Raw genomic sequence first — 23,392 nt, forward strand, 5'->3', positions numbered from 1 at the left:
TTGCTCACACTCTGGCTGTCCGAGACCGCTCTCCACAGCACAGCCGTGTCTGGTCTGGCCTGGCAACCCCGCAGGGTCTCACACACAGTCAGCCCTCTCAACAACTCATGGGAAAGACTTCCAAGAAAATAGGTTCCTGTTTAAATATTTGTTAAAAAAAATAATGGTATCATTCTGTGCTTTCTTGATAGCCTACCTAAGGACTAAAATCAAAAGGAATTTTGAAGAATAATCAAGAGACTGGGTCATGAATTTATACAAAAAGTTCAGTGTTACATTAAGCATAATACAAAATGCTGGTCCCATGGTTAAGAATCCACCTGCCAACAGGGTACAGGGGTTCAATCCCTGGTTCAGGAAGATCCCACACACCACGGGGCAAATAAGTCCACATGCACAGCTACTGAGGCCCATGTGGCCCCAGAGCCCGAGAGAAGCCAGCGTAAGGAGAAGCCTGCATATCGCAACTACAGAGTGGGCCCTACTCGCTGCAACTAGAGAAAAGCTTGAGCTCAGCAATCAAAAAAAAAAAAAGAGTACAAAATGGAAACCTAAATGTTGAATGATGTGCATTAGCTAAAATGAATTTCAGGATGAGAAAGGTCTCATAATATAAAATTTAAAGGTGAAACACTATAGAAATATAAGGTCATCTGGAAGGTATTCACACGTAAGGTAAAAAGCCTTTCCATCAAAATAGTAAACATTCTCTCTGTGCTGCACGATTAAAGATGATTTAATTTTTCTCTTTGCATTTTTCCATGTTTTTCTCATTTCCTATAATAAACATGTTATTAGTTTTATAACGGGGAAAAAACAAAATGTAAAAAAAGAGAGAGAGAAAGGAATAGAGAAGAGACCAGGCTGTCGAGAAGCCCCAGTGGCTCCAAGCACCCACCAGTCCCTCTTCCCGAAGGTACTTTTCACCATCTGGCTTCATGTGTATGATGTGCAGGCGTGGACAAGTGCGTCCTCTCAGGATGGAGAGTCAGCTGGGCATCGTGCCCTGGCCTGTGGAGGCCTCCCTTTCCTGAGTCCTGGGGTGTCTCCTGCATTCCTCCTCGGGGGAAGTTCTGGATTTCTCCGGAAACCACACTCCAAGGGCACACTTACCCCAGACCGCTGAAGAGGGTGACCTGGACAGGACGACGTGTGTTCTTGCCCCCCAGAGCTGGAGTGGCCACAAAAGACAAGTCAGGCACCCGCTTTCTTCCAGCAAGTTATCTTTTAATAGTTTAAAAATGAGTCTGTACAAAACCAGCACCGCTATCTGGTGCTTCCAGTCCACCAGGGGATCCTGAGGCTGTCTTCCAACACTATCTCTTTGGCCAATTGTGCCTGAAACCTCTGTAGAGACAGTGTGAAAACAAAAGTGTTAGTTCTTGCAGTCTGGCTGAATGGTGGCAGTCAGCCAGTTTATAAAACGTTGTGAGCCTTAATATTGCAGAACTGAGGGACAACGGTCTGTTTGGGGTCGAGGAGAACTGAGCTGGGCAGTAGAGTGCCCCTGGCACTCCAAGGGCACTCCAGGGAACAGGAGTGGAGGCAGGAGCAGCAACACCCTGTGGCCTAGCGAGGGAGGGCTGGCCGAGCTGAGGATGGTCCCTCCTCCGCTGCCACATCCTGGGAGTGCGTCCTCCAACTTCAGGGTCTGCTGCAAGGATTAGGGTTTCAGGCTTTTAACTAAAATACTCTTTTTTGGGCGATGCCATGTGCCTTGATATGGAGAAGCCATCCCAAGGGATGGGGAACTCTCCATCCCGGGTTCTCCAACCAGAAACTGAACCCAGATTATCGGCAGCAAACGCACTGGACTGCCAGGGAATTCCCTAAAATATTCTTGGACAACAATGATCATCCATATTTGCTTACTGATTTTTTTCCCTCTTTCCTCAGAAAGGGGCTGATATAGGCAGATTTCAAACCTATTTGCTCTGGGATGACCCTAGGAGACCACGTGGTGATGGGAGAGGGCTGAGGGTGACTGGAGTCCTAGGAGGCCTGCTTACGACTGTGGTTTCCAGTGATCACCTCTCCTCCTCCCAGCTCAGTTTTCTGACTGACAAAGATCGGGATCAGGCCAGGAGATGTGCTCTGAGATTCTCTTTAGGTGAGGCCTCCCCGGGTTTCCTTAGCCATGATGGTGTCTTGGACGTACCTGTCTGACTTTCCAGTTGGAAAGGACATGCTTTTGTTTCCAATCGACTGTTTAACTTTTTTGGCTGCAATGCATTTCTGTAAAGACAAGAAACCATCTAGGCTGAGTGACGACCACAACCGCACAACGCACAGGAAAACACGCCTAGGCTCAGACGGCCCATCAGAGCTTCCAGTGCCAAGGGTGTGACTCTTGGTTTCCTCACAACTGGACATTTCTGGGTGTTAGTGAAGGCAAGGCTGTACAGATGAGCTACTGAGGGAATGGCCAGGCTCTACACAGGCCTCGCTCACCCTCCTCATGCCAGACGTCCAGTCACATTGCACTCTGGCTGGCAGCAACACCCACGGGGGCAACGGCAGGCCTGTACTGGTATCACAGGGAGTGTTTCAGCCTGCTGCTACAATTCCCAAGGCAGCAAACAGTAACACCCTTCAAAACCACACGCCCACTTTTAGAGACACTGGACAACATTTTTTTTCTTGCTGAAATAGGTGATAGGTATTGTTTGTGCCTGGGAAAAAATGAGGCGAGGGAAAGCTATGCAAACAGAGAGGATTCTTAGATGGGCCAGTCTTGCCAGAAGTGGAGGGTCAACAACACACACCTCAAGCCCACTGGAATTCTCAGTCTGTTTCTTACCTTGCCTGACTGGGGCTGCTTGGTTGGGTCAAACTGGGAAGAAGGTTTGGATTTGCTATTTCCTGCAAGGTAAGAGAAAAGAGAGGCTGGTGACCATGTGAGTTAATACACACCACAGACTCATTACCGGGCCAGGTGCACAAGATCCAGGCAGTGTGGGCTGTCAGCTCACTAGCCCTTCACAGACAGAAACTTCTGGCTTGTTGTCACTTCACAAATCATGTTCTAAGTAGCTAAGGGCAGGCTGGGGGCCAGGCTCATTTCTCATAGGTCTATTCTCAGGTCAGGGGCCGGTGGCTAAAGCACTGGCCAGTTCATATCAAGGAAATCCCTCTGGTTTCTGTGAAGGATGAAGCCACTGTCCGTAAACTGGGGCCAGAGGGGATGTTCTTGCAGAAAAGAAGGCTGGGTCGCCAAAGAGGCTGCTCTGTCATTAGGAATGTCACTGCAGCCCTTTCAACAGACAGGCTCTCACAGGCTAAGGAGGCACAGAGCATTATCTTCTAGGCACCAGGCTGTCTCAACAAACCACATCTTTCTCAACAATCCACATCTTTCCTCTATGTGTGTATGTCTGAGGAAATTTTCTGGGCACAACTTGTGAAGAAGGCTGGAGCCACAATTATTAACAAAACGGACACTATCTTGATGAGCCACCGGAGTGGCTCCTGCAGCTCGGCCCTGGGGGCTGAGGGTGGTGGGTTTCTGCCCTGTCCCCATCATGTCCTTGCGTTGCCCTCACAATTCCAGGTTGCCTGCCTGGCCTTGGGCGGAGCTTAATCTCCACTAAGGTTCTGCTCTTCCCTCCCTGCCACCTGCTTCCCCACATGGGACATGTTCAGGTGGTCCCTGTGGGACAACCCCTCCGGCCTCACCAGCAAAAGCCTTGAAATCCGACTTGCTGTAGTCATAGGGCGTGAAGTCTTTTTCTGGCGGATCTGGGTCTTTTGGCTTCTTGGAAAGTTTGAGGCGTTTCTTCTCTTGCTTCTGTTCTGTCGTCCTCGGGTCACTCGTCGCCCGCTCTCTCTTCTTGGCAGCATTCTCTAGCTGTGGATTGATCAGACCTGTAAGAGGGAAGCACGGCCACAACCAGGGCAGGGGCCACTCTGCGTGTGTGACCCCGTGAGCACCCTGCGAGGCACACGATGCCTCCAGAGCTGTAAACACAGGCTTGGGGATGGAGAGAGGAGTACTGGCGGTGGGGGGACCAAGCTCCCAGCTGGAGGATGACGTCAGGCCACTTGGAGAGGCCAGAGCTGAGCACTCCAGGGTGCTGGGGAGTCGGAGGCGGGGGCAGGTGGTGAAATAGCTCCCAGGTGGAGTGGACACAGCGTGGGCTTGATGCCTCACCTCCTTCTACAGGCCAAAGGCATGTTTACCCCAAACGCAGCAGGAGGACCACCGCAGACGGACAGTGACACAGACCTTCTGGGGCGGGGGGCGGGGGCGGCCACGAGGCAGCACTACACTGGACCAGCACCCAGAAGACGCCTATAACCCGACGCTGAGGGTGAGCCCTCCTGACATTCCAGACCAGCCGTGACCGTGACCAGAGAAAGCAGAAATGCAGGCACGTACTGCAGCCTGCTGGCGGACGGACACGGCCTGCTCCGCGGCGGCCTTGTACTCCTCTTGGGCCTGGTCCCGGGCGGCTGCAAGAGAGAGAACGGTCTCTGTGGTTGTGGCGGCAGCCGGGCCTCTGAGCCACACTGCTTGCGGCGTTACCCCTGCTGAGCGCGGCTACCCTGCCCCTCAGCCCCAACCCCCAGGGATGCCTGGAGGACCCTGCCTCGCGGCTCAGCCGTTTCTCTCCTCATCAACCAACCTCTGGGCCCATACCCCTGCCTGCTCCTCACCCAGCGGCCTCCGTGACTCCCCTGAGGACGCAGTGTCAGGATCTCAACCCTAACAGGTCAAGGACCAGAACCAAAACCTCCTCCGCCTCTAACCGGCACCCGTGTAGCCTTACTGTCCACACAGCCCCGCCTCCCAAGGCACTCAGGACAAAACCTCGTGTCCAGGACCACCTTACCCAATGCTGTCAGCTTCTCTATGAGACATGCCAGACTCTGACTTTCCACCAGCTGCCCTGCCCCCATGACGTCCATACCAGTGTCCCCCTTCATCTGCACCCTGTGCTGCCTCCTGACTGGTCTGCCCGCCCTGCCCTCTGCCCAGCAGCTGGTGAGGCCTCCACACCTAAGTCAGGGTACGGCCCTCCCCTGCTCAGAGCCCTCCATGGCTTCCAACTCACTTGGAGTAAAAGTCCCCAACAACAGACCCCTGCCTGCTCTCTGTCCTACCCTCCACCCGCCCCCTGCCCCCATCCCTTTAGCCTCCTGGGTCACTGTGGCCTTGGCTTCACCGGGCCACCAATCTGAACACTCTCCCCTGATGGCTGCGGGTCTCGGCTCAACGTCACATTCACTAGACCGCCTCGTGGACTGCTGTACAGAAGCAGCCCATGCCCCGTCAGGCCCAGCCGCAGCACTTCCTTCCTCTCTCTTTGCGTAAGTACCCACTGCCCTGACAGCTCACACATCTCCGGCTCACTGTCTGCCACCCCTCGGCAGAAGGGAGGCCGTGGAGGGGAGGGCTGGGGCTGCTCGGCTGTGCCTGGAGCTTTGCTCAAGTAGCTGGACAGAACAGTGAGCCAGGGCTGCTCTCAACCAAAGGCGCCAGCTGAGCTGACAAGGTGGTGGGTGCTACACTACCTGTATGCTCCGCTGCCTTCTTCTTGGCAGTTTCTTTAGGTTCTCTTTGTACCTGTACCTGGCTTGCCAGCTTCCAACGGTTGCTGATCTATAAATGAAAACAAACACAACAAAAGATCTCCAAAACTCAGCTGCCTAGGATGATTCTTTTAATGAGGTGATGCAGAGCATGCTGACTGGTAGCTATACACATTCTAGGTCCTAAGTCCCATTATCTAATGATCCTGTATCTAATGACATAAAAAATAAGAGCTTATGCTGGCTTTATTTATAAAGTACTTATATTATTCCAGGCACTGGGTTGGATGCCTGCATATCCACCCACTCAGTCCCTTCTATGACCCTGAGGCACAGGTACCATCATCACCCCCACTTTACAGACAGGAAATAGCTTGGGAGAAGCTAAGTAGCATGTCCAAGGGAACGTGGTTAATAAATGGTAGAGACGGTGTTCAAGGCAGGACTCCTGCAGGTCTGACGTGCTTCTTTAAGACACATTTACCTGGGGCACGAGAACACATCTTGGTGACAGGAAACGGTAAGTCTGGCGGGCGGGGCAGGGGGGTGGGGGGGCACAGATGGCTGCCCCGAGTAAGCCACAAGTGGGGGGAAGAGAAGAAACAGCAGAAACCTCACCTGACTCCCCATTTCTAAAAACAGCAGGCTTACCAACAGCAACAGGGCAGAGGCCCATCAGGGTTTCAGGCTGATTCTCTTTTCTGTTTTTTTTTCGGCCGTGCCACATGGCATGTAGGATCTTAGTTCCCTGATTAGGGATGGAACTCTCATCCCTGCACTGGGGAGCGTGGAGTCTTAACCACTGGACTACCAGGGACGTCCCTTGGCCTGACTCTCTGGCCTAAAGAGAAGTGTAGGGGTGGGGGTCGGGGGCAGAGGGAGCCAGGCCACCCATCTGATCAGAGCACCACCTCCCACAGGGAGGATGAGGGCTTTTGACAGACAATTAACATGCCAGCTCCCAAGAATATCTCATGGGGATCCAGGGAACAGATTCTTACTCTTACTTAAAACGCTGTTAAAACAAAGCACACAACATACAACAGAATGTTTCAAAATTTAAGCTGTCATCTTTAAGAGCATAAAGTAATATTCAGAAATAGAAATGCAGCAAGCTGTACATTTCATATCTATACTGTATACCTTGTAAATTAAACTCTAATTAAAAACAAAAACAAAAAACAAAGACCTGTTTCTTTAAAAAGTTCCCCAATGCTTTCAAGAATCTGATTAAAGTCTGGCTCCTCTCTGGAAACAATGCTTATATATGAAGTGTTTCTTGAACTCCTTTTCAGGGAGGTTCAAGGATGGGCTTGTTTAGAACAGAAACCTGGTTTAAGAAATTAAGAAGTCCTCTTTTCTTAGAAAGTTCACTCTTAGAAAGGGTGACAAATCCACTTACTTCATAGATTTTCGATGATGGATCAAACTTTGCTGACTGAGAAATGTGAGCCCGGTGTTCTACTGAAGGCAGAAACTGGAGAAATGGAAACCGTCATGTTAAATGCTGAGAAATAGAATCTGGACCCAGAATTCGGTGGCACTCAGATGCGGGTGTCTTGCTGGTTACATCTTAGGAGGCCTCAATGCAGAGTGTCAGCCTGGCCGCAGCTGCCTGGCCCTCAAGTGGGGTCCTCTTATCGACTTGGTCTCAGAAGACCGGACTTGGGGTCTCGACCCACTGCCAGGGATGACATCACGGTGGTGAGGCTTCTCCAGTCTCCGAAGTCTCTCGGTTCCTTTTTCAGGCAAAAGGCACCTACAGCTGCAGAAAGCTCTGCCTCTTCTGTCAGCCCTTAACATATGCAACTAGTACTTACCATCCGAAATGGATTTTCAAAGGACTCCATTATGCTCTGGGCTTTTTTCTGTGCAACTGTTAATGGACTTTTTTCATTTCCTTCAGCACTAGGTTCCTGCAGGGACAGAGAACAATGGCTTACAATCGTGACCATTTTATGATATTAGATGCTGGCAAGAGGAGTAACAGTAATAACGCCAACAGCTGACTTTTAAAAGTTATTTATTTATTGGCCATGCCACACGGCACATGGGATCTCAGTTCCCCAACCAGAGACTGAACCCGTGGCCCCTGCAGTGGAAGCGTGGAGTCTTAACCTTGGAGTGCCAGGGAAGTCCCAATACACACTCATTGAATTAATGAGTTCTCACCACATCCTTACAACCTACAAGGTACGTGGTGTTACTCTCACTATTGTACAGATGAGGAAACTAAGGCTGAGAGAGCTTAAGAAAGTCTTCCAGAGCCTTACAGCTAATAAGGGCAGAATAAGGATATAAGCCCAGATCTGGCTGACTGGAGAACCTGGGGTTGTAACCTGAAATTAGCTGAAATTTAAAATCATACACCTTTATAGGTGACCAACAAAACTATGCAACAGAATGTCGCTCTCACCAGGGACATCAGCCTGCGCTAGCCCCTGGCCTTCTCTGTAGTCAGGCTTCCTGTGCACCAGGAACACGGATGCAGCCTCTGCTAGACAACACACAGCGCTTATACATCCACATAGCCACAAGTTCATGCTCACATCTTTAGCTGCCTAATCGCCTTGGTGAGTCAATGAACTCTGTGGTCAACTAAAGGTCCTAAACTTCTTTTTGCACTGGCTACTGAAACAAGACTAACTATACGTAGTTAAGAGAAAAGGAAAGTTCACTCCCAGACAGTTAATACATCTTGCAGGTGGTACTTCACCTCCCCGGCTCTGGTGCAGCATCTGAGTGTGATGGGAGAGTTGTGAATGGGATTGGACCACCCAGCTTCTTACCACCTGAACACGTGCTAAGAATGAAACTTGTCTTTATCCAGACAGTATTCTTGCTTCTCTTTCTCAGTTCCTTCTTTCCAGAAATTATAGTTTTTCCTTCTTACCAAATCTGTTGCATTTCCTGGTGGCTCAGACGGTAAAGAATCCGTCTGCAATGCAGGAGACTCAGGTTTGATCCCCAGGTCAGGAAGACCCCCTGAAGAAGGGAATGGCCACCCACTCCACTATTCTTGCCTGGAGAATTCCATGGACAGAGCCTGGTGGGCTACAGTCCATGGGGTCATAAAAAGTTGGACCCAACTAAATGACTAACACTTTCACTTTCTTTCACATATATTGTGTGCTGTATTCAGATTTTATCTGTGTGATTTCCTTTTTTCCCTGGTCATCTCAGTAACTATCCATCCTGACCAGCACATGCACCCTGGTCTTCCTTTTGCACAGAACCCAGAGCTCAGGTCTGTGGTGGAAAGGAGAAGCGTGCTGGGTGGGATCAACCAAGACAAGCTCTATCGTGTCCCAGGCCAGACTTGTTCCTGGAGTCTCTACTCAGCCTCCCTGGGAGGGGAGAACAAGTTCCTACCCACTTCCTGGTACTTGCATCTCCTGCTGCTCACTTAATCTAACGGGCCAGACTGGGGAGAAATGCTTTTCTTTTTTCCTTCTTTTCATCCAAACAGTTGTCAGGAAAGTACACTCAGCACACGCTATGAGTTCACTGGAAACACTGTTCCACCCCTTCTGGCAATCAGGATAAACTGGCCCTTGACTGACCTTGGATGAACGGGGAAGAAAGGCTCCTGTTTATATGTCCCTGGAGCTCCTGTCCAGTTCCCTGGGGGCACTTCCCCTGAGGATTTCCTCAGGCAGCACACAGAACCCTCCACCACCCCTCACAGACCTCCTCATCAGGGCAGCAAACACCATCCGGCCAATGGGCTTCCTGCCCACCCCCACCGCCACTGACTTCCCCTTCCGGCAGACGGCCTCCTGTCTGATAAAGCCAGCACATCCCCCGAGTCTGGGTCATGTCCCGGATGGTGCCACTCACATTAAATAATGTGATGACAGCGGTAGCGACGAGACATCTGATGTCTGGCAGGGTCTCCTCATCTTCTTGGGCAGAGAGGAGGCCCTCCTGCTTCTGCACCGGCACAGGCCCTACAGGGAGGGGAGTCAGCGCAGGCCAAGCCCACGGGGCGGCACACTGGGCAGCCCCACCCCCAGGATGTGCCAGGGGCCTCTTCATTACCGTCGGTTGGGATGAGAGGGTAGCCATCTGACGGGGTATGGGAACAGTCATGGGGGCCAAAGAGAACGTTCTCCAATCTCTGTATCAAAAAGAAAGCAACAGGCCGGAGTGAAGGACCTGCAGGCAGGCAGCAGCTCTGTGACTAGGTGACAGGCCCTGGTGTCTGTCAAGGAGGCTGGGTCTGTCCAGGCTGTGACTGGTTCCCCCTCCCTCCCTCTGAAAAAGCCACAACGAACATATCACGGTACCTCAGGGTTGGGCAGCGGCCCACTCTTCCTCACTCCCGCTGCGACTTCAGACTACAGAGGCAGAACAGACAGAATGTCAGGAACGTTCCCTAAATTTGATGACACACTCATTCTCTTTTTTTCCCTCAGTGCAGATGTGTCTCTTCACTAGACGGTGTTTCTCAAGAGCCCGAGACTTTCTCTCGTCCCTTCACCCCTTCCAGTGCCTGGCACTGTAATTACTTGTGCTCAGTAATTATTTGTTGGATGAAAGAATAAAACCCTTTATCACAGTGAGGCACAATACAGAAGGATTCCAAAGAGCTTGAGAAAGATTTTTGTCTAGTCACTGGTGTTTTGCTTTTTACTTGGACAAAGTATGAGTCAAGAAAGAAATATTAGCGTGAAGACATTAAATGTGCTTATCCTCAGATTCTCTTCTTTTTTACCTCAAAGGGGCTGATTTCAAGTCGCCTGTGATCAATAATCTTTCAAAAAATTACAAACATGTTTTACACATGCTAATATTATTACTGAGACAAAACATTAAAAACTGTGCCAAATAAAACACAAATCGAAACATGCATATCTTTCTGAACACCCTCTCTCCCACCCCATAGCAAGGGCAGAATAAATGTTTGTATGGATTAAAAACAAAACAAAGCACACACACATGTAAATCTATACATAATCTTGTGTAGACATATTGTGACATCTACACAAGAACACAGGTGTGTTGGTATGTGTGTATGTATGGGTTTGTATTACGGGCTGGGCATCCTGCTTTCATCTAAATCTGCCTAAACTTTAGCATCTTCTTCACAGTTAGCTCTTTCTGAATTCCCTTCTCTCCGGGGTGCTCCTGTTTCTTGTCACCTCGGCTTTCTTGTGTGGAGTGAGTGGTCCTTGACTCCACTTCCGTTATCTTCAACTCTACTTGCCATTCAGAGAACACCTCTAAAGTACTTAGCATGGTGCTCAGAAAAGAACCGCAGCCACTGTCACCACCTGTTATAAAGTCCCATCAGTCTTTGCTTTTGAAGATGTTTCCTGAACCTGTCTTTTCCCTTCCATTCCTGTGACCCGACACACTCATCAGGGCTCTTATCATCTCACTTTGGACTACTGCCAGGCTTCCAAAATGCAGTCTCTGTGCTGAGATCCCCACTCCAGTTTATCCTGCAAGGCTGACTGCCTCGGGACAACAGCTAACCAGCCCATCAGACATCATGAGACATCACGGGCCCTTGTATTAATAAAGATAAGGTTGCAAAGAAAGAAGGATGAGGGTTTCCCTGGTGGCTCAGTGGTATAGAATCTGCCTGCCAATGTAGGAGACATGGGTTTAATCCCTGGTCTGAGAAGACCCCACATGCTGTGGAGCAACAAAGTTCGTGTGCCACAACTATGGAGCCTGTGCTCTAGGGCCCGGGAACTGCAACTTCTGAGCCTGCGCACCTTAGAGCCTGTGCTTGGCAGCAAGAGAAGCCACTGCAATGAGAAGGCTGCGTGCTGCAACGATTAGCTCCTATTTGGTGCAAATACAGCAACGATGCTCCAGCACAGCCAAAAATAAATAAGTAAATTTTTTTAAAAAAGGATGAACTTTAGCTTCTGACTATCATAAAGACATACCCAGTGGATTTCCTAAATCCTATTATTTCCTCCGGCTTTTTTTTCAGAATGGAGATGGACTCACGTGTGAAGGAGATTATACGGAGCAAGATGCCAGCAAACAGAGCTGAGAATCTGTGGAGTTGGGGACCTTCTTACCTTGAGCAGAGGCATCTCTCGCGCCTGCTGAATCAGAAGGTGCATTTCGTTGATCTGCTGCCGTACGAGAGGAGGCACGGGGTTACAGCAAGCGATGATGCCCTGAGGTTCCCTGAAGAAAGAGAACACATTCAACATTGCCCAGAAGCTTGGCCCACAAAGGCTACAGGAAAGAACAACAACTTGGTGAAGCCAGAGTGTAGGTGCTCAGGTGAGAACTGAGGGAACACGATCTGTCAGGGTGGCCCCGCTGGCTGTTCCAAGACGTGTTCTCTGCTGCACTTAGCCCTGAGCAGACGCCTCCTACTGCTGCCTCCTGCTCTCAGGGCGGGCTGGAACGCAGCCCCACAGCTCTGCTCACCTGCAACCCTGCAAGGAGGTGCCAGGTGATGATAAGCTTTGATTCTTTGCTTATACTCCAATTAACATCGTCTTTAAGACATCTAAAATCATGAGACACCTTAATCCAGAAGGAGGTACAGATGAAAGAGTCTGAGACATTTTCTCTCCTTTAAAGTGAGTGCTCCAGGCTCAGAGACTTACAGGCTGAGGCTGCTGTTAAGTCACTCAGTTGTGTCCAACTCTTTTGTGACCCCCATGGACTGTAGCCCACCAGGCTCCTCTGTCCATGGGATTTTCCAGGCAAGAATACTGGAGTGGGTTGCCATTTCCTTCTCCAGGGGATCTTCCCCACCCAGGGATCGAACCCATGTCTCCTGCATTGGCAAGCGGATTCTTTACCGCTGAGACACCTGGGAAGCCCAGAGACTTACATGGGAGTCCATATAAGGGATAAACATGGAAACAGCTCCAGTTCAGAAGCTCTGCTTCCTAAATGGCAGTGCGCGGGCAGAGATTCTGCATTCCTTGGACTTGCTAACTTCCTCAGAGCACTAATCTGCTCTGAGTAAATAGCCCTGAGGTAACAACAATCAGGGAAGCTGGATCTAAAGGACAGCACTTTCTCCACTGAGGAAGTCAGAGCACATTAACCAGTCCTCACTCACTTGGGCAACTCCTCAGCTATCTTCAGCATCATGTGGTTTGGCAGGACGTATCTGGAATAAAACACACAACAGGATCCCATTAAATTCTGCCGACAAGCTCCATGATGTGCTGTAACCCTGGGAAAACATAATCAACTTTCATGGTGAAAAGAGTTGAAAAAGCCCATTATTTCCTTGTCACCACACCTAGTAAGAATGAAAGGGATTGACAGTCCTTACCCGTAACTCTCATCTTCCCGACGAGCTGTTTTATCCCTCCAGGCAAAGAGCAGCTGAAAGGCCGTCAACTGCTGTGTGTTCAGATGCTTCTTCTGCTTCCTATAGAGTTCCAGGTAAGATTCGTCTGTGAAGATGGGTTTGATGAATTTCTGCAAAATATTAAAGAATGCTCAAGATAAGTGGGAATCAGTACTGTGCCCTGGGCTCTTCAGGACACTGGGCTCTTTCATGAACGTAAACCGCAAGGCAGACGTGCACCGCCACAACCACTGAGCCCGTGTGCCTAGAGTCCATGCTCTGCAACGAGAAGCCCGCAAACCCCAGCTAGAGTGTTGGCCCCACTTGTGCAACTAGAGAAAGCCCGTGTGTAGCAACAAAGACCTAGTGCAGCCAAAATAAATTAACTCATTTAAAAATTTTTTAAAAATAATAAAAGAGCAAAGTAGAGCACGGGGACCCGAGCGGAACCTGGGCCCGGGCTGTACCTTGAGGCAGATGTCGCGACTGCGCTGCCACACCACCTGCAGCTGTGTGGGCTGCTCGTTGCCGCGCTCCCACAGCTCCAGCCGCATCTTATCATAGATGTACAGCAGGTAGTGAGTGTCGTCTCGGGCGTAGCTCAGCATTTCCTCGGGCAGAGGTCTAGGATTGCAACAGAGAACACCGTTTCACTGGTTTCCCCCGAGGTGGCAATTTGACTCGTCTACCCTGTGGGTTCCTGCTGAAGTCCAAGAGTCTCCCCGGGCCAATACTACAGCCCCACCAGCCTCTCAGGCATCCTCATGGGACAAGCCGCTCTTTCCACAACTGGGCAGAAGGCACAGCTGGGCAACAATGTGGTTAAAAATCAGGGCCCTGCCTTGAATGTGAATCTTATCCCACTGTGTGGCATGTGGCAATGGTCAAGTAAAAGGAAGTGGTTTTTAGCTTTTATCAATTTTCATCTTATAGTTCTTTACTAAATTCTCTTGAGAAATTCTGGCATGAGATGTGCAGAAAAGTTTGGTGCTTTTGCATACAACAGGTACAGCCTCAGAGAGGAAGCCAGCCATCTGAAAATTACCAAGGGGAGCAAGAATCCCACAAAGTGTGGCAAGACTCCATAACAGCCTTAGATTATAGTAAATACTATAAATTACTATACTATAAATTATATTTATATAGTATATATTTACTATGTGCTATATTTGCTATACTGTAAATTACTATACTGTAATTACTCTATTATAAATTACTTAGATTATAGTAAATACTGATTACAAGGCTAAGTCACCTCTGTTCTTAGAATTCTCTCACACTTATGGGAGACCATTTCACACACATGTACCAGGGAGATGTGTTACAAACAAGAGACTGCCATGGACAAATGCTGACATGGCATGGCAATTTCAACTATTTCCATGAAGCATGATGCACTATTTATCTAAGATAGTAATTCCTGACGTTTTCAAATATGAAACATTCTTTTCACTTTAATTTTTCTTATAATTTATGCTCAAGTACAATCTAATTTCCTCCTCAATAAATATGAAGCATTTTTTTAATGAAATTTACTTCTATTTTAGAAGTTTTAAATATTTCACATCACAAAACTAGACTGAAATTTATTAACATTCTCTTCTATGTAACATAATCAGTCCAACATAAACTCTATCTTATTCTAAAACTTCCAGCTGTCCTTATGCCACTAAAAACAAATGGAGAAAAGCCCAATGACTTTCAACTCAAGATCCAAATGGGGTACCTCCCTGGTGGTCTAGTGAGTAAGAATCCGCCTGCCAGTGCAGGGGACCGGTGTTTGACTCCTGGTTGGGAACTAAGCCCATGCACCACAACTACAGAGCCCACCCACCCTTGAGGCTGGGGTCCGCTACAAGAGAAGTCACTGTAGTGAGAAGCCCAAGTGCTACAATAAAGAGTGGGCCCTGCTTGCAAGAATGAAGACCCAGTGCAGCCAAAAATAAACTTAAAAAGAAAAAAAAAAGAGAGATCCAAATGGTGTTACAGCCTGTACGCAGGTCTCCACAGTGGGGTTACCAACCACCCAGGCCTCCCTCCACCAGCCCTGTTTCCTCATCAAGAACAAACTGACCGTATCCGCCAGTCGGCCAGCTGGTACTGCTTGTTTGACTCCGCGCTGCAGTAGCGCTTCAGCAGGTGGTCCAGCGAGTGCCTGCCCAGGTTAAGAAGGCGAGCTGCCTGGTGGGTGTCAAACATGTTCACCACATACAACCCGAAGTCCTTCTGGAGCCATTCTATGTCTGAATCAGCACCATGGAAGACCTGAAAATAAAACCAAAGCCGTGCAGTACAGAGGCTCAGGGCTGTTTATGCTCTGAAATGAACTCTGTCCCTAGGTTATTAGAACACTGGAATGGAAGCCAGGATAAAGATAAAGATGGTTCAGTTTTACATGCTTCTTTTAGTTTGGGCCACAGTCCTCTACAATCCTAATTGCATGCTTGTAAGTGCTAACAGCTGATGACTAAGAAAGCCACATTGCTGGCTTCAAGGACAGCTTTAAGTCCAACAATCTTGAGATCAAGGGCTCACTGCAGTATTCATTAAAGTGCTTTAACATTTTTCTGGGTGGTGAGCTAAGTCTTAGCTGTTCTAACAGAGGATTAGAAACAAAAGCGTGTGGTACCCTACTGGTGTTAGTCGCTCAGTGTCCAGCTCTTTGCAACCCCATGGACTATAGCCCACCAGGCTCCTCTGTCCACGGGATTCTCCAGGCAAGAATGCTGGAGCGGGCTGCCTTTTCCTTCTCCAGGGCATCTTCCGGACCCAAGGATCAAACTCGGGTCTCCTGCATTGCAGGCAGATTCTTTATCATCTGAGCCACCAGGGAAGCCCACCCGAGTGGAGGAAGTTACAATTTTTTCTCTTAGCTTTACTGGGGCTATACCGAAATGATGACAATAGTAAACTGAGAAGCACTTAAATCCTGTGCTCACATGTAAGAGTGGGAAAAGGCTGACTAACCTTAACAATAGCTGGGTCTGTGAGGCTCTCGTTGAGAACATACATGTCGCTGCGAAGCTCCAGAGTGTCAATGATGAAGTCTTCTGTCCGGGTGGAAATCTGCATCAGGCAGGTGAGCCCCAGGAAGCTCCTGTAAGAGTGGTGCTAAAACACACAGAAAGAAGGGGAAACAGCGAACAAAGGATTTTTATCAGGCTTACAGTTAAATTGATTTTGAAAAATCAATAATAAATAATGTGATTGTTACGAAAAAACAGGTTTAAATTAGTACTAATTTCATACTTCTTGAATAGGTGAACTCACAGAAAATGTAAACAGTTCCTTCTAGGTCATTAATAAATTACCTCCAAGTCTACAGCAAATTCTTGACACTTCAGGAGCTTTTCATTGAGTTCCACTAGTTCATCCAGTGTGGACACGAAGTGGCAGGGTGTCTCTCCTACAGGTCTGTATAGCTGCATCACAAAAGTATAGGGAGAAGGAGAAGACTATGAACCATCGTATTTCCCTAAAGGAAAAAGTGAATTATGAGTCCAGGAAATGATCCAAGAAATGATTCTATTCGGGTAGCCAGAAAATTCGTTCGGCTTTCTGTAATATCTTACAGGAAAACTCGAACCAATTTTTGGCCACCCCAATACTCTAAAAGCAACTAAGGAAAGCCAAAACTGCATCCAGTCATCGATGTACCTGATTCTTCCTGGGCTACTTGGGAACCACCCATCAGCTAAGATCGGCACTCACCTGAGGCTCTGGCTTTTGAAGGACTGAGTCTGGTGGCGTGAAGTGATCTAGTTCATATTGATAAGGATGCGCAAACCTGAATCAATAAAATGAAAAGGTACAAACAAATGCTGGAGAGGTGTGGAGAAAAGGCAGCCCTCTTGCACTGCTGGTGAGAATGTAAACTGATACAGCCACTATGGCAAACAACATGGGGGTTCCTTAAAAAACTGAAAATAGAACTAGCGTATGACCTATGAATTCCATTATCAGGGGTATACCCTGAGAAAACCGTAACTCAGAAAGACACACGCACCCTGGTGTGCACTGCAGTGCTATTTACAACAACCAGGACACAGAAGCAGCCTAAATGTCTACCGATGAATGGATGAAGAGGACGAGGCATATATACACAATGGAATACTAGACAGAAAGGAACAAGACTGGGTCATTTATAGAGAACTGGATGGACCTAGAGTCTGTCAGAGTGAAGTCAAGTCAGAAAGAGAAAAACAAATATTGTATATTAGCACACATATACGGAATCTACAAAAACTGTACTGATGAGCCTATTTGCAGGGCAGGAAGGAAGAAAGATGCAGATGTTGAGAATGGACCTGTGGACATGGTGGGGAAGAAGAAGGTGGGACAAACGAACAGAGTGGCCCTGACATACATCCGCTACCGTGAGCAAAACGGCCAGCTGGCGGGGAGCTGCTGTGCAGCACGGGGAGCTCAGCCTGCTGCTGTGATGACCTAGTGGGGTGGGGCCGTGAAGGGGGGGTGGGAGGGAGGCTCAACAAGGTGGGAGGATGTATTTGTACATATAGGCGATTCCTTTTGTTGTACAGCAGAAACACAATGCTGTAAAGCAATTACACTACAATAAAAAACAAAATGAAAAATCTTTGTGATTAACTCCATGATTCAAGGAAGAACAACCGTTTTAATCCAGTTTGTTAAAACAGACAAGAAAAAACCATTGTGAAAATTTTTTAAAAAGCATCATTGCTTCGGTGATGATTCAAGTGCATCAAAAAAAAAAATTAGGTGCAACTTGTTCACCCTTAAAAGTATAACAATTAAAAATCTATTCATTTATAAAGATTTGAGCACTAATTGGAAAAACACTGTATAGCTGCTGCTGCAGATGATACAGAAAGGTGAAATATATAATTTTTTGTGATCTGGAATAACGGATCTGTGAGGTGAGAGAGGATGGGGTAAATACCTCAGGTGTCATATACTAAATGATGCATTTTCTTCAGTTCTGCTATCAGATTCTGGCATAAGAATCTTGTCTTTTTTGAGTTCCTTGAGGGCAGGGCCCTCTTTCGGTACCTTTATTTCTCCCGCACTTGATTGGAGGCCTCACAGAACAGAGCTGGGGCTGAGGCATGAATGCCCAGACACTCTGGCTACGTGTGAGCAAAGGACCAACACTGGCAAAGTCCCCTTCATCTTTTCTCTTTACGCTGAAGGCAAAGTCCTATTGTCTGTTTACAGCAAAGTTTTTCCAAGTTGCTTATACTGCCAGGGAGAAGGTCTTTTCTGTGCTAAGTTTACAGGTGAGCCTTACCTTCCTGTATGAGACCTCACCTGACAAGAGAGGCAGAGCGGTACAAAGGAAAGAAAATTTTAAGAAAGCCTGGGTTTTCCAGTTCTAGTTCTAGTGGGAAGTCAGCATCTCAAGTTTGGTTCTTTCATCTGTACAATGGGGACGAGAGCAACTGGCAACTCTTAGGACTGTATGAGGGCTACATGAATGACGCCTGTGTGAGGCCCTCTGTGAACACAAGCAGGAGGTCAGTTGGTAAGATTCACCTCAGGATGAGGGGAAGAGTCACCCACTTCTCAGGTTCTGCTCTCATTCACACGTTTTATAAAAGTGAGGCAGAGTGAAGACACACATGGCGGTCAAGACTCACAACAGGACATTCAGACAGGTGAACACTTACATGTCCTGCTCCACCTGCTGGGTTCTCTGCTGATGGATTAAATCCGCCAGGGCAGGGGGGACATCCAAGTCCTCAGGGCGGTCTTGTGGGCGTTCCCGCCTTTCTTTGGAGAGTGCTGGAGACCCAAGCAGCGACAAAGACAGGTTTACACTTTGTCTAGTTACCAAGGGTTAACTGGCTCCCTCTGAATTTGAAGAAAGGAAGACGGGAGGGAGACCTCTCCCCCTTCACTTGCGTTGTTGGGCAGAGTTGGCACCACTTACCCTGAGGGAGGGGTTTCTGAGCATTGGGCTTAATGAAGATTTTGGGAAGAAATGGTGTGTTAGAGTTGTCGATCTTCTCTCGGAACTTAAGCTGAGGTCGGACGATGTTTTTTGCATGAAGCAGCCGGAACGTTTCAGATTTTGTTTTTTTGCTATATTCTCCTGCCTATGATCAACAAATACAAATACTTTATAACACAGCAACTTGAAAACTTAGAAAACTAAATTCCGTTTTACACCAACGGCCACCCATTAAAGAATGTACGTGTGACACTGGGGGTGGGGTGGAGGCTGCAAAGTCGACTAGAGGGTGAAATTAGGTTGTGTCTGTTTATGAGAACAAGTTAGGCGGTGGCCAGTTCTGTGTTCAATAAATTAGAACAGAAATGCAAATGAGAAAGGGTAAAGGCCCTAAGGTTGGTATCAGATACTCCAGTGCCTCTGAAAAGCAGCCCTCACCTTCCGGTTCCAGCTGGACACTATGGTTTTGGGGACCTGTAACCCTGCAGGGAGGACAGGTTGTTGATTCTTATTCACGCCTGATGCTTCGTCCAGTAAAATGCCCTAAGAGTGCAAGAGGTATTAGTTTAGTATCTTCCTTTAAGGGTTAACAGAGTTAATTACCTAAAATTTACCTAAAACATAGCCAGAGAATTACGTGCAAGAGTACACATTTTTAAGAGCGAATAACTGTAGGAGATGTAATTTGAAAGTCAACCCAAGTAATTAAAGCATTATTTGCTCAAAGGTAGGGCAGTGATCAGGCACTCCCAACCCTTGACTCTCTTCACAGTTCTAAATTGGGCTGGAAATTCAAAAGTGCCTTTACAGGATGATGGGGCCTATCATCCTAGACTGCATTAAACATAGAGGAATGGTAATCAGAGTGAGAATGAAGGCTGTACTCATCTATCCATATTTTGTGCAGTAGCACCAGATGCGGGGTCTCAGTTTGGGCACTATCAACAGTGGTGCACCTAGCTGACAAATGGTAGGACTTGAAATCAGAAAATCTGAGGAAACCACTGAAAGACCCATGGCCATTTAGACCATGGAAGAGATGACTTCATGGGACAGGAGAGCATGATTTAAATATGCACAGGACTGTCACATGGCTGAGCATTAGCTGTGTTTTGGACAATCTGTGTATTTCTGTAAGGAATATTCTGCTGCAGAAGTAGGCAGAAGAAGACGGTTGGCTAGCTATCGCAATGAGCCACATCTCCCTCTAATCACGGAAGTCAGGGTATTTAGAAGACTCAATGTGTGTGTGCTCAGTCGTGTCCAACTCTTTAGAACTCCATGGACTGTAGCCCACCAGGCGCCTCTGTCCATGGGATTTCCCAGGCAAGAATACTGGAGTGGGGTGCCATTTCCTCCCCTAGGGGATCTTCCCGATCCAGGGACTGAACACAAGTCTCCTGTTTGTGTCTCCTGCATTGGCATGCAGATTCTTTACCCCTAGCGCCACCTGGAAAACCTAGTAAAAATGGATTAAATGTTGGTTGTGCCCTGTATCCAGAGGCCTCCTCTCCTGCAACAAAATGGAACTGGCAGATCTGGAGGGTAGATTTCTGATACAGACACTTTAAAAACAGGCATCCCCAGGGGAAGTAATATTCTGAAGTGATGTAGCTGAAGACAACTGTGTTATTTTTGGGGAAAAGAAGCAAATTATCAGAGGAAGGGAATATTGTTATGGGCAAGAAATGCTAAACTTCCTTCCTTTTCATTTCCTGAAGTGCCTGGGTTTTCTTTCATTATTTAATAATACAAAGTCTCTTCATTTGTTAGTTACCTTAACAGTGAGGTGAAATACTCACCACTCTTTCCAGAATAACATCATTGGTGTCAACCAGCAAATCAAACTTGTCCTCCAGCTCGGTCACCTTACTCCGGTCCTTAATGTTGCTTCGGCACCCGTGGTACTGCATCACCCTACTCATGCTGGGAAGGACAGGAAAACCCAAATCAGTCTGTATACTTTCGTTTGCTTGTTTACTAATCTGGCAGAAAGCTCCCAAGGCTTAGCTCAGATTATTCCCAACACTTTCTATAACAAAATATTTATTTATTTGGCTGTGCTGAGTCTTAGTTGCAGCATGTGTACTCTTAGTTATGGCATGTGGGATCTGGTTCCCTGACCAGGGATCGAACCTGGGCCTCCTGCAGTGGGAGGGCAGAGTCTTAGCCACTGGACCTCCAGGGAAGTCCTCCCTAATACTTTTTGATCAAACTAACAAAACCTGCACCCTTATAGCAAAAAACATTGCTAGTTGTATGGCACTGGGCAATTCACTAAATCTCACAAAGACTTATTTTCTTCATTCATTATTTGAAGGGGCAGAAGAAATTACCCCAAGGCTTTGTTTAAATTCTAAAAAATTATACAACACTATGTAAACGATGTATTCTGCATTCACTGTTTTAACATGAAATCTAAAACAGGGTCTCTAATTCTGTCATGCAACAGTTCAACAAAACCAGTGTCTGTGTACTGTCTGTCCTAATACACTTATTAGAAAGCCATTACTAAAACATAAAATAGATTAAAAAAAAAAATAGAAAGCTAAAGCTTGTGACTCCACAGGTTGTGTGAGAGAATCTTGGATCTAGGGTTTCAAGTCTTATATTAATTTAAAAAGATTCACTGTCTATGGCTGCAATAGTCAACATATATATTTTTAGAGTTAAACTCAAAATTTACCAAGTAACATTCCCTAATCAAAATCCATTGTCATTTTTACATTTTATAGCTCCAAAGCACAGAAAATTATGGTAAGAAAAAAATACAAATCTCAGGAAAAATCATCTACTTCTTCATAGTCATTTCTTTCAACATGAGAAAAGAATATCTAGTACTTACCACTGAAGCAACCTGTCTCCCTGTGTTTCACAAAATGCCTGGAAGCCAGGAAAACTTCGGTAAAAATCATACTCATCACCAAACTGTGGTAGGCCCCCAGACGCCTTGGTGACTGCCACCACTGCCCCAAGAGCGAACTGTCAAAACCAGAAAAACAAGCATGTTCTAGACACGGGTCACCATTCATTCAGCAGCTCATTTTTTTCCCCAAGATCTACTATATATAAGGAACTGTCCTAGATGATGAAGATACCCAATCTCCATGCATCATTTAGTGCTGATTTTACCCCAACACTTATGATACAAGAATGAACGTGAAAACGAGTTTTGGAGCTTACATTCTTGGAAGAATGGGTATAGAAATAACAAATACATATAATAAGTCTAAGATTCAAAACAGCCTGGTACTGTGACCTTAGGCAAGTTATTGTATTTATTTGAACCTTAGTTTCTGAATTTGATAAACAAGTGTAAGGGAGTTCCCTGATGGTCCAATGGTTGATACTCCGTGCTTCCACTGATAGGGGCATGGATCAATCCCTGGTTGGGGAACTAAGATCCCACAAGCCGCATGGCTCAGCTAAATAATAATAATAGATACAAACAATATAAGAATATTCTAGATCTTTCATAGGACTGATTTAGAATGGTTACTATCCACAACTGGACTTGTGCTTATGGCTCAGTTACTGCCAAGGATGTCTCTATTTCAATTTCTGTGTGGTAAAGAGAAAAAACCTGAAGTGGCTCTCATGGGTAAATGATGGTTGGTCACATGAAAGCCAGATGACATCACTGTAAGCTGTGTTATAAATGTTTTCCAAGAAAAAAAGAGAGAAAATGGGAACTTGAATCATGGTGGCATTCTTGGTAGCACAGAGCCACCCAATCAGGACCATGGCTAGTGGCCCAGGAATTAATCAGAACCAAATAAATAAATTTGTGGTAGTGATAAATTAGACAAAATGCAAGTGGAGTTTTAGGCAATCTGTAGCGCTAACTTACAAGCTATTTTAGTTTCATGGTCTTGTAGGAGCTATGCACGAGATGTTTAATTCCAGATTTGTTTGCTCATATTTAAGCACCATTAGACAAATAATCCAAATGAACTCTAAGGAAGGAGACATTGATCAATGTTCTATGGCATCTGCAGGAGGGACATTCTACATTAAACCCAGGGTTTAGGATTATGTAGGGCTGGACCTCAGGAGCGGGAAGAAGGGCCATCCCCGCCGCGGAAGGGGAGGACAGCAAGTATGGGCAGCTTGAAGCAGCCGAGCCTCTCCGGAGAGCTGTTTGAATGGCTCAGGCCTGGGCGGGGTCGGGGTCGCGAGGGCTGGGGGCTTCAGGGTGACCAGAAATCCCTTCCTATGACGTGGCGACAGTTTCTCCATGCTCGGGATTTCAAGGGTTCAAACGGGAGATCCAGGACCCTGGGGAGTGGGGAGTCCCCCAGTGTCAGCGAGCGAAGCCCCATCCCCGGAGGGTGAAGAAGCAGACTGTGCCGGGAGAGGGCACAAGCCTCTTTACCCTCTCCCGGGGCTTGGCTGCATCGGGCACGCGGCGGGGTGGGCGGCCGCCCAGAGGGTCCGGGCCTGCTTTCGCTCAGCCGCGGGCGGCTCCCGATGCCCCCGATGCCTCACGAACTCACCTTCACGAAGCTGTCTGCGTCCGGGAAGCCCGGCAGCACCATCTCCCCGTCAGACTTGGCCGCGCTCGTGGCCGACTGGGCCTTGGACTCTCGGGGACTGGGAGGCGCCATTTTTCCGGCCAGAGCGACTCTTCTCGCGAGAGTGCT

General features: G+C 47.5%; 1 protein-coding gene across 1 annotated transcript; it reads right to left on the reverse strand.

Moving 5' to 3' along the window:
* Positions 1–238: 238 nt before the first annotated feature.
* EXOSC10 (exosome component 10) lies at positions 239–23,392 on the reverse strand. The gene is made up of 25 exons (XM_040263422.1): positions 23,246–23,392; positions 21,595–21,731; positions 20,552–20,675; positions 19,188–19,292; positions 18,729–18,894; positions 18,466–18,580; positions 16,529–16,604; positions 16,129–16,239; positions 15,785–15,928; positions 14,892–15,082; positions 13,285–13,441; positions 12,800–12,948; positions 12,581–12,631; positions 11,574–11,685; positions 9,822–9,872; positions 9,574–9,652; positions 9,373–9,482; positions 7,353–7,448; positions 6,935–7,009; positions 5,515–5,602; positions 4,379–4,452; positions 3,676–3,847; positions 2,801–2,862; positions 2,159–2,235; positions 239–1,347 (listed from the first exon to the last, which is right to left on the reverse strand). Exons 1-25 carry the CDS (start codon positions 23,354–23,356, stop codon positions 1,317–1,319), a joined length of 2,664 nt encoding a protein of 887 aa, XP_040119356.1. The 5' UTR covers positions 23,357–23,392; the 3' UTR covers positions 239–1,316.

Source organism: Oryx dammah, unplaced genomic scaffold, assembly GCF_014754425.2.
Source record: "Oryx dammah isolate SB20612 unplaced genomic scaffold, SCBI_Odam_1.1 HiC_scaffold_21, whole genome shotgun sequence".
NCBI lineage: Eukaryota > Metazoa > Chordata > Mammalia > Artiodactyla > Bovidae > Oryx > Oryx dammah.